This window comes from Stegastes partitus, unplaced genomic scaffold (assembly GCF_000690725.1).
Source record: "Stegastes partitus isolate 25-593 unplaced genomic scaffold, Stegastes_partitus-1.0.2 Scaffold1215, whole genome shotgun sequence".
Lineage (NCBI taxonomy): Eukaryota > Metazoa > Chordata > Actinopteri > Pomacentridae > Stegastes > Stegastes partitus.
This window is the reverse complement of record NW_007578946.1, coordinates 60,733-71,928: the sequence shown is the minus strand read 5'-3', so window position 1 is coordinate 71,928 and position 11,196 is coordinate 60,733. Positions and strand designations below refer to the sequence as shown.

The 11,196-nt window shown below is 37.6% G+C and overlaps 2 protein-coding genes across 3 annotated transcripts in view; one reads left to right on the top strand and one right to left on the bottom strand.

Moving 5' to 3' along the window:
* Positions 1–549, bottom strand: part of cars1 (cysteinyl-tRNA synthetase 1) — a 21,113-nt gene extending 20,564 nt beyond the window's left edge. Inside the window, exon 1 of one of the 2 annotated variants that reach the window (XM_008297393.1) lies at positions 455–549. In XM_008297393.1, coding sequence (XP_008295615.1) covers positions 455–476 — 22 coding nt within the window. In that variant the 5' untranslated portion in view covers positions 477–549. The remainder of the gene's footprint in view (positions 1–454) is intronic. The other variant, XM_008297392.1, reaches the window with a different exon arrangement.
* A 67-nt stretch (positions 550–616) lies between these two features.
* On the top strand, positions 617–10,534 carry pex16 (peroxisomal biogenesis factor 16). The gene is made up of 9 exons (XM_008297388.1): positions 617–878; positions 1,886–1,921; positions 2,986–3,062; positions 3,500–3,633; positions 4,566–4,666; positions 5,274–5,354; positions 7,312–7,461; positions 8,949–9,021; positions 10,286–10,534. The coding sequence occupies exons 1-9, from the start codon at positions 746–748 to the stop codon at positions 10,407–10,409; spliced, it is 909 nt and encodes a 302-aa protein (XP_008295610.1). The 5' UTR covers positions 617–745; the 3' UTR covers positions 10,410–10,534.
* Positions 10,535–11,196: the final 662 nt, after the last annotated feature.

Sequence of the window (11,196 nt, the reverse complement as noted above, 5' to 3'; positions counted from 1 at the left end):
CAAGAGAGCTGCAACTGAATTCTAGCTGACCAAACAGGAGGCTCTTCTGCACACCAAACTCTATTAAACATTTTACTTACAATTATAACACTTTAAATTTAGGGTTCTTAACAAAAGCCTGCTTGTCTGAATAAATGTGCAGGAGTGAAGAGTGTATTTTCAGTTTAGAGAAGCTGCTGAATCCTATTTGTTGACCTGTGTGTCTTTTTCCCGATATACTACACTCCATTTAGTGTGAAATTAAATAGCCACATTTTTAAATGGAGTTCTGTTTACCATTCACTGACAGGTTAGCAAAGACGCTCGCCTGCAGCTTTCACATATTAGCGAGCCAATATAGCTAGCGTTAGCTTATTAGCTATGACAGCTCCTAAAAACACATTCAGTCGCAGTTGCTTGGCGGGTTTCCACCAAAGCAGGCTGCATGGTAGAAAACAAACATTATTAAGAGTACCTGTCTCTGCTGGAGTCGACATGGCCACAGTGCTGGATGTTTGGATGCTGATGCAACAATAACGTGTCCGGAAGAAGAACCCGGCATATATCGAGCCCGTCGGAACCAAAGTGTTGTAACCTTGAGAGCGGGGGGGACACAAATAGCGGTCGGTTCAACCAAACGGAAGTTTCTTTACTTTCGAAGAGGAGGTGCAAGAAATCAGTTAAAAACTAACTTGTTACTCCAAACATCGGGTTTATTGTGAACACAGGGGCTAAATGAAGAGTTTATGTGTCAGTTGAAGCTGAAATGTCTCAAATTAAGGAGTACATGGACAAAGTGAGCGCTGTTTATGAGCGCTACACGGAGTATGTGAGGAAGAACCCAGCTGCTACAGCACAGCTGGAGAACACGGTGCGGACCCTGTCCTACCTGATCGCAGGTGAGTCACAGCCGGATTCCTCTGATGCAAAATAAAAAGTTCATAAGCAATGTCAAAGCTCTAAAGTAGTGCCAACTGCATGCAACTAAACTGAACCTTCTTCTGCATCACAGATAAGTTTCGTTTTTAACTTCGAAAATTAAATCAGCACAGTATAAAACTGTGAAATATCACTTATTTGTCCACAGATTCAACATGGTTTCATCTTACAGTAATTGCATTACTTCTAAGCCGAACAGTTGAATATTTGCTGCAATGTCAAATTAAATACTGACATTTTAGATCCACTATATAAAAGTACAGGCCCCACGTTGGCAGTGTGATCTGGATGTTATCATGTTGTAATATTCTTCTTTTGCCAAGTTTCTCATCTTGTCAGACAGCATCTGTCCACATGTGAATGGAAAGCTGAGGCACAGTCACAGTCATAGAAACTTTGATTTCCATTGGCCCCTGCAGCTCTGATTAGTGCTGTCATGGCTCGTTGTATATCTATTGATTACTGCTGCAACGGTGTTTCATTGATTTTTGGTTGATCACAGTTCTTCCTGTATCTTTTTCCACCGTTGTGCAGTACCCTGGCAATGATGTAGACATGCCATAGGTCCAAAACCAAGAAAGTTGTGGTGTTTACAGGTCATTTTATAACCATGTTTATGCCATTGGGCTCATTGGAAATCACAAGTGTGCTCAGTTTCAATAATCACAGGTTTCCTAACTTGTGTGTCAGTGACCACGGTTGTATTTACTGTTGTTGCTGCAAATTTCTAATTTGGTGTCTGTGTTTTCAATATAGTCTTGTATGTAAGAGGAAACACTTTACAGTTTAACTTAGAAAAAATGCATTTATCGAGAGGTGGTACAGGTCAGAATCTATTGATAGTACTTGTGCACAGGAGTGTACTCACTTATGTTGGGTACTGTACCTACAAGTTCTTATGCTGCACTAAATCACGCTAGTTTTTGCAACACATCATGACTGCATGTTGTGTCTTTTTATTTTGCAGGACGATTTACAGATTCCCATGAATTATCTGAACTAGGTAAGTCAAAGTCAAGTGTCAATGCAGCCACTGTTTCCAGGTTGTTAAAGTCAAAGACTTGATGAAATGCCCTGAGATAAAAATTTATGGTTGGGCCTCTACTGACCCACTTTATAAATGGCGATTTCATTATTTCGCCCAGAAGCCAAGCACGACTCCAGAGCTGACATGGCATTGATTTTTGCAACTAATGTCATTTTAAGTAAAAAAAAAAAAAAAAACTTTAAATTTTAAAAACTTTAAAATTAGAATATTTGCTCGGTTTCTGAAAACTTTAAATTTTAAAAACTTTAAAATTAGAATATTTGCTCGGTTTCTGTTTTTTGTGGTTATAATTATTAACTCAAAATATTGGTCTTTATTGACTGTTCTTCAGACAAAACGAAGCAAAGCGTTTTTTAATAAGTTGCCTTGAGCTTTAGGGAATACTGGTGGACATATTTGACTAATTTCAGTGGAATCAGTTTTTCAGTGACAGCCATCAGACATCTTGATAACGAAAATAACTGATTGCGGCTTTTCAGTACTAACGATGGAATGATACAGCTACATTTGCGACAGGTTTTCTCTGTGTTAATGACTTGTTATACAAAAACTTAAGGGAGTTTTATAAATCAGATGTTGGTCTGTCTATCGTAGCAATAGTAGAGATTTTTGTAGAAACTGTTAATTACCAATCTACAGATATTAATTAATTATTTTCATAATGGATTAAACATTTCATTAAAAGTCACAAATGCTAGCTTCTAAAATTTGAGGGTTTCTCATTGAATCTTAAATATATTTGGGTCTGGGGTTTCTGAGAGCCTAAATTCTGACATTTCATAGAATAAATGATTAATCAGACAACTACCAGATTAGTGGATAATGTTAGTTTCAGTCCTCATAGTGATAACCAGCAGCTCTGTTGTCTTTGCACTTTTCTTTGAAGCACAATTTGTAGTTTTGTTAGCGTTATGATTCAACATGGGGCTTTTGTCTGTGATTATATGACTGTACAATATATATTGTGCTATTTTCACAACATGTTGAAAAGATACGCTCATATATTGCGTCTTTTTCAGTGTACTCTGCCTCCAATCTCCTGGTGCTGTTCAATGACAGCATTCTGCGTAAAGGACTGAAGTGTGCCCTCCCTGAGGTGAGCACTGCTGTTCTGTAAACTCAGCCTTCACTCACTCCAAAATGAATTTATGCTCAATTAAATCTTCTGATGGGAGACAAACGCTGATGGTTGCCTGGATTAGATTAGTTATTTTGTTTTTTGTTTCCCCAAATTTGTTGAAGTTCTCTATCAGGTGGAATCATCTCTGGTTAGTTTGAATTCAAGCTGCCAACAAAGTCATTCTCTTTTCTTTTCATGCCCCTTGATTCAGTCACCTTTTGCGCTCTTACCTCCTGTCAGTGATTAGCAACTTTATAGATTGGTCAATAATCCATCCATTATCTATACACCGCTTAATTCTCACTAGGGTCACGGGGGGGCTGGAGTCCACTTCACACATGTTTTTCCTTGTGTGTGTAGCTTTCACTTTGCAGTTTCAAAATGATCACTGGTGTTCCTGCTTTTGTTTTCAGTCTCTGTCCGAGCAGCGGCTCCTGAACTGGCTCTCTGTGCTCGAGCATGTGGAGGTTTTCCTGGAAATGGGAGCCTGCAAGCTGTGGGGGGAAGTCGGCCGCTGGCTGGTGATCACACTCATTCATGTATTCAAGTACGGCTTCCTTCCTTCCTCCTCCTCCTGTTGTGACCTGGGGTGTTTTTTGTTTTTTCAAAAAAAAAAATGAAACAATAATGTTAATTTTACACTGGCACTGCGATCGATATATATATATATATGTGTGTGTATATATATATATATATATATATATGTATATACAGCGCCCTCCATAATTATTGGCGTCCCTGGTTAAGACGTGTTCTTTAGCTTCTAGTACATTCAGTTTTTTTCTAAATAATACAGGACCACAATGAAAAAAAAGAGGAAACTTCAACCTTTAATTCAAGTGCATTTATTCAGTGTGAAAAAAATCCCACATTAAAAATAATTCTTTTACATCAAATCATGTGTGCCACAATTATTAGCACCCTTGATGTTAATACTTTGTACAACCCCCTTTTGCCAACTATTCATTTGAGTTGAGTTAAAGGTTACATTTTTCTACAATTTTCAGTGTGAGGGTATGCTTCTGCAATAAAAACTGAATTCATTTTAAGGCTTTTAACACATCTTAACCAGGGGTGCCAAAAGTTATGGAGGGCGCTGTATGTATCTATATATCTATCTATCTATCTATTTATCTATATGTGTGTTTGTGTGTGTGTGTGTGTGTGTGGGAGTTCACCCTTTTAAAATGTGAGTTTTTGATATTTTGTAGTCAAATGTGGCTTTTCTTGTTTGATTTGTTTGCAGTTCAAGTGTTTTACTAAATTTCAAACAATGCCATATCTGCATTATGTGTATTAACTCTTTCAGCTACAGTGAATAGTTTTTAATCCACCTTTTTCACAGTGGATAAGAACACATGTTTCTAACCACATTAACGACGGCTCTGCACCCCAACAGAGCAGAATCTTTGTTATTGAATTGATCAGCATCTATTGCTTCTTGTAGGACTGTAATACTCCCTGTCTACTGTTCCACAGGGCAGTTTTTCGCCTTGTGCTTCTTCTGTGGTACAAGTCTGGCATCCAGACTTCACCTCCCATAATCCCCCTGGACAGAGGTGCAGAGTGTGTCGGTGAAGGTCAGTTGTCCTCAACCTTTTAATGAAAAAAAAAAAAAAAAGAAGCTGTTTTCTCTCCTTTTGTTTTTCAAGGAAACCAATGCAGAGATGATAGCATACAGACTGCATCCATAGTCTGAAGAAAAATGCTAATAAGCCCGATAGCATTGCTAGCAGTTAGCATGACTACTACTGAAGCCAGTTTAACATGTGAGATATTAACAGTTCATCTAATCTGAAAGCAGGATGACCAGCACCAGAATGACAAGAAGTAAAAACTACATTTTAAGTTTTTAAAATTGGGATTTCATTTGCTCTGCATAATTTTTGTTCATCAAGAAATAGGGAAATAGGGAAACAGACTCATTGTCTTTACTGTTTCCAGACCCGTCATGCTCACTGTTGTGTGTATTCACCCCCCAAAGGCTCATTACAAGCAGGAAAAACCCTGCTAATGAATTTTAACATGGCTCTATAGCTGGATGTTTGTGAAAGGGCCAAAAAATAAATGAACAGAGGCTCCTTTAAAGTGCACAAATGGTTTCTACTCCTCCTTTCCTGCTTCTTGTAACGACAAATTGCTGCATAAATGTATAAAGTCTGAATGAGGTGGTGCTTTTCTCCACAGATGAGGCCGACGGGGAGCAGCAGGACGACGCCTGCTTTGTGGGCCAGAGGTCAGGACGAGTCATCCGCCCTCTGGGCAGCGGTAAGATTTAAAAAGTCTTGAAATGGGATATTTTCTGAGGTTTGTGATGGCATGACAATTAGTTGTGTATCAGGTTTCTGTGCAACAACTGTCATAATGCTGGCTGTCAGCCTGTTTACACCAGTGATGCTTATATGAGCGCAACACCTGAAGAGCAAATTAGTCCTCGTGTCTGAGTAAGGTATCAGTGTCATTTACGTCAGTGCAGTATGCTTCGTCTGTTCGTTTGCTCTGAAGTCTGCTTTAATAACCACAAAAGGCAATTTTTACACATTTGAAGGGTCAAATCAAACCAAGTTTATTTATGTAGCATGTTTTAAACAGCCATCGTTGACCAGAGTGCTGTGCATGTTATACGACCGACAGCAAGAAAAAGTATGTGCAACAATGCCGACAGAAAACTGGATTAAAAAAAAGAAAGTGTAAAATCAATAAAAATAAAATCCTAAGAAAAAAAACAACAAGATAATTAGTTGTAAGACAATTTGTAAGATCAATGTCTAAAAGAAAATAAACACACAGGCGAACAAAGCCATCAAAACCATGTAAGAGTTTTCTTAAAAACAACTATGGAGGAGGAACATTTGATCGAAAGAGGAAGGCTGCTCTCAGTTGGTCCACCTTCTGCTTCCAGGACGTACAAAGACGAAAAATAAGATAGACTAGAAAATGTTTTTCATAAAATCTACAGGAAGGTCACGTGGGGCAGGAACGCTGAGAAATGTGAAACTTCTAGATTGCATTTACTCCTGAAGGCAAAACGTGAGCAAAGTGTTTGGAATTTAAATGAGAAGTCACGCTGCCTTTAAAATACCTGTTAAGAAGTATTTACTGGCTTTTAAAACCTTTTGTGACCTTGTGAAGTTCAAGTTCGTCCATCAGGGTGTCCTGACTATTAGCTACAGTGGCAGTAAACAATATGTCAGCTGTTGGGGACCGCCAGAGTTTTAAAATATTTGTCAAGAAATATGATCTGTACTCGACACTATACTCGCAAGTTAGAATGTTCTGCATCTTTATTGAATACATTCATTAAACATTATCCTGCACAATGTGAGGAAAATCTGATGTGTGTGATAATATGCTTCAATGCTGACTTGAAGTATTTTAGTGTATTAGCCCCACAGCTCATGTGTCTTTCTACTTTATTAAGTAAACTGCAAACAGAGACACCAAACACTGACTAGACTAGAAAACACATAAATAATTTCGAACATCATTTTATTGAACAAACTGCACGTGAATCTTTAACCAGTTAAACAGAACATCAGTTTGAATGAGCAATCGTCATCAAAAGCCTTTAAATAAAATTGGTTGGTGTGTCATTTCAAATCTTTATTCCAAATATTTACTACAAAGAAATGTGAGCTATCAATAATTCATTTACAATTATTATCCAGAAGTTAACAATTTATCTCTAATATAAATATTTTAGTTGTGAAAAGCTGAACTCTGCTACCATAAAATTCTAATTAAATATGTGCATATGTGTGTTTTTGAGTGCTAAACTCTTTGTAAATGAAAAAATAGCATGTATTTAAAAAAAAAAAAAAGTTAACTGCAAAATTCTGCCTGTTTGAATTCAAAAAACAAACAAAACCTGACATTAATTTTAAAAAGGCAGGTTTTAAGCAGTTTTCTAACAGATAGTGGCCACTTTTTTTTTTTTAACTGACTGTAAGCTTGCATGCTGTTAATTATTATGTTTTATTGTTGATTTGTTTAGCCAGGAAAACACCATGTTGGACCAATTTTAGGATGAACCCACCTTATACGGATATATGTATATGTGTGTGTGTGTGTGTGTGTGTATATATTGTTAAATAACAGCAGGTTTTTTCAGATGAAATTTTAGGATGTAAATGAAACTACAGCAACATGAGAAACCGTAAAACTTGCAAACAAGACCAGTATTCACATTTCCGAGTAAGTAAGTTCCCATCTTTGTGCCCACCAGCGCCGACGCTGCAGACTCGGCTGTGGGGAGCTCCGAATCAGAGGAAGAGGAGGGTCAGCTTGAGGGACAAACTCAACAGCAAACCGACACAACTGGGCCTTCAGGAGACGATCGCTGAGTCCGTGTACATCGGACGGCCGCTCGTTCACCGTATCCTTCAGTCACTGTCGCAGTTGTCATGTTCATCATTAACTGAACTAGAAAGTCCACTTAGAGAACAGAACATGTTAGAAATGCTTCATCTTTGAATGACACCAGGTTTCTTGTCCGCCAGATGAGCGAGAATTAAAGTTCTTGTCCAGTTTTCCTCTATGACGTTATCACTAAAATGTAGTAGTAGTGATGTCATGTCATGTAATCGTAGCTGCTGTTACATTTTGACTCACTGTGGGCTCATTTCTCACTATGGAAACGACACAACCGTGAATAGAAGTAGAGAGAACTAAGACACAATTATAATGCCATAAATCACAAAAAAGACACAAAAACATTGAATTTCTTTCATTATTTATCTTTTAAAAAATGAGAAAACCTGGAATCAACCTGTAAAACATTTTGTGTCCACAGGTGTTATACTGACAATACTGGGAAAAAGGTGCATCCTACATACCATTTATATTTCACTACTTACATTTTTTTTCAAACTCAGAAGTGCTGATCAAACTTAAACTCTTCACTTTAGCTGTAGAAAGATATTTCAGCATGCTTGAATGTATCTTCCTTTAATCTGCAGAAAACTTGCTCCTCTATTTACCATTTTTTTTTAGATTTTTTGAGCTGTGTTGCATTTGTTTAATTGATCCATTGATTTTATTTCATTTTGCTATCAGTGTCTGTTGTCGTCTCCTCGTTGCTGTGTGGAAACACTGCCTATAGTTCAGCTGAAGTCTCTGTTGGTCGCAGCTGAGGCTTTTCGTTTGCACTGACGACAGAATTTTTATCGATTTTTACAGGATCTGGTGCAAACTGTTTTTTTTTTTTTTTTACATGAGAATAAGTAAATGAAGTGATTTTGATTAAATATCTTAGATTTGGTTCTTTGTCCTGACAGTTTCCTACCATTTTCATTCCAGGACCATCGGAAAGTGGAAAATATAACAATACTTTGTAGTTGGTGACTCTAATAAATGGTGTAATTTTGAATACTTTAAAACAACGATAGCGTGTTTAAAAACCTGTCAGTAGATGTGAAGGTTTAAATCTGAATGACAGTTGCTTCTATCTGATGAAGCAGAATATAAAGATGAGTCTGAACGTGTCCTGCATAAATACAACAGAACTCTAGATGGCAAACTGCTGCAAGCTGAAGCTGAGAGTTACACAATGTCCACATGCAGCGATATGTTAGATAATAAGAGACTTCCTGTGTCCTCTGAGCGTGAACCTGAACTTTAAGATGCTCACAGTTGTTCACATCGTGTTACCATCAACCACACGTCGAGATATTTTTACCTTTTAGCCAAAAGCACAGCACTGATCTCACGCTACCACACAGAATAACTTAAAGGTGACCAAAGTGAAGCTGTTCAAACTATTTGTACTCAATTATTCCTGTGTTTTGTTATTATTTTACTCTAGTTTGTCTCAGAGGAGGTGATTTTATTAGTTTTCCTTAATTCAGTGCTTCCTGCCTGCAGTACTTTGCCTCGGACTCTGTGGGAAACAGTCCTGGAAGCCGTGGCTCATCTCTGGAGTCCTTGAACTCTCCAGGTAAACTAGTTCCTCCTTCGCAGTATTCTGTTCTCTGTTACCTCACTCATCAGATTATAAAACATAAACAGCAAGCTGAACCTTTATATAGGATGCTAATAGTGACACAGCGGCCACTTCAGGAGACAATGAAGGTGAACGTTGTGAGTGTCTTGTCCCAGACGTGCATTCTGCAAAATTTGCTGGTTGAATAATCCTGAAGAAACGCTCTCTCATCTTGCCTGTACTACTGTGTATGTACAGCAAGATGACAATAAACCTGATTTGATTTGATTGATTTGATTTGATAATTGTAATTTGTTGTCTAGGAAGAAAAACACCTGAACTGTTATCACAATTTTACTATTAAAGAAGTATATAAAGATAACTATATATATATTGTTTGATAATTTAGGGCTTTTCTTTCAGAGAATCTTCTGTTGTGAGGATGAGGACGTTTAATAGAAGCTGTTAACAGTTTTTTTCCTTCGTGTTTTGGGGATATACAATAGAATGCATTCCTTTTATGGAGATGTGATAATATGTTTATTGTCCATAGTCGCACAAAGTGTTGAGGTCTTCACTTTTTGCACACTTTACTGTGTTTTTCATTTTGACTAAATAAAATTGCCGTTTTCTGATCAATCTACCATCAATAACTTATTAACAAAGAAAAAAAAGGTTCTTCTAACAAAATCTTTCTTATTTTACTGAAAATAAGGGCTGAAGTTTCTTTATTCTAAAAGTTTCTGACTTAAACAGGACTCGTGGACACAAAGAGTCGTTTTTGACTTTTTAATTAATTTGCTAAACTTTCTCAAAATGTGTTTTCACTTTGTTGATGTGGTTTGAGTGGAAATTAATATTAAAATGTACATTTTTATCAATTTAAAATCAATCTTACAAAATGAAAGAAAGGAAAGTCAGTGTTTCTTCACTATAAGTAGTTCAGCGGCAAGAAAACTGCTCATTTGCAAGTTCTGAAGTCAAGTAAAAGTGTAAAAGTAGTCACTTAAAGTTTATTCACATGATAAAAGAACAAGTTCCAAAAACTCCCATGCATTTCTAACCTGTTGATCATTTTTGAGCCATTGCTGCTCCGTGTGTCTCAAAGCATTCACCCGAGGCGGTTGGTTTAAGACGTCTATCAGACCTGACAGAGGAACGCTGAGTGACGATCACACAGAAGACCTCTCAGTCTCCTCTTTGTGCCTCTGTAGACTCACAGTATGCATCACTGAGGCGTGACGAACAGAGAACACTAATTTGTGTTTGTTTTCTTTAGCTTCGCCGTTCTCAGTGACGCCAAATTTCAGAATCGGTGGGAGCGAGCCGAGATGAGGAGGAGAAGCTTCCTGCTGCTGTACTACCTTCTGCGATCACCGTTCTATGACAAATACTCTGAGTAAGTATCAGCGTCGCATTCAGGAGGATGGAAATGACCACAAAAATACACAAACCCACCACAGAGACAGACAAAACGACTGCAGAGACGCAGTGATGAGCACAAATAGACACACAATGATTAAAAAAAGACAGAACTGACTACAAAGAGACAGAAAACAACCTCAAAGAGACATAAAAACCACCATGACCACAAAAAGCTTAAAGTGACCATAAGAGAAACGATGGCAGAGACACAAAATGACCTGAAAAGACAGAAAACAACCAGAAAGAGACGCAAAATGGCTACAGAACATCACAAAACAATTGCAAAGCGACACAAAATGACCATAAAGAGGCAACAGGAGAGGCCAAAAAGGAATTGCAAAGTGAAAAAATAGAACTACACCGACACAAAAAGACCACAAAGAGACACAAAAAGACCACAAATGACATAAAATGACCACAAAGAGACAGGAAATGGCTGCAAAGAGACAGAATCGACTACATGGAAGTAGACAACAACCACAAAAATAAAGAAATGACCACAACGAGAGACACAACAATGTTGAAGAGAAAATTATGATGACAAAAAACAACCACAAAAACACAACAAGGCTGCAAAGAGACACAAAATGACCAGAAAAGACAGAAAGCAACCAGAAAAAGAGAAAACATTGACAGGAAAACACAAAACGCTCAAAAAGAGACAGAAAGCAACTGTAAACAGACAGAATTGACTGCAAAGACACACAAAATGACCGAAAAGGGACACGAAACAACCACAAAGATGTCAGACACAAGATATAACAA

Coding starts and splice junctions, on each gene's coding strand:
- pex16 (XM_008297388.1), top strand. CDS start 746: ATGTCTCAAATTAAGGAGTACATGGACAAAGTGAGCGCTGTTTATGAG. Junction 3,063..3,499: donor TGAAGTGTGCCCTCCCTGAG/GTGAGCACTGCT, acceptor TTTTGTTTTCAG/TCTCTGTCCGAGCAGCGGCT. Junction 7,462..8,948: donor CGGACGGCCGCTCGTTCACC/GTATCCTTCAGT, acceptor TCCTGCCTGCAG/TACTTTGCCTCGGACTCTGT.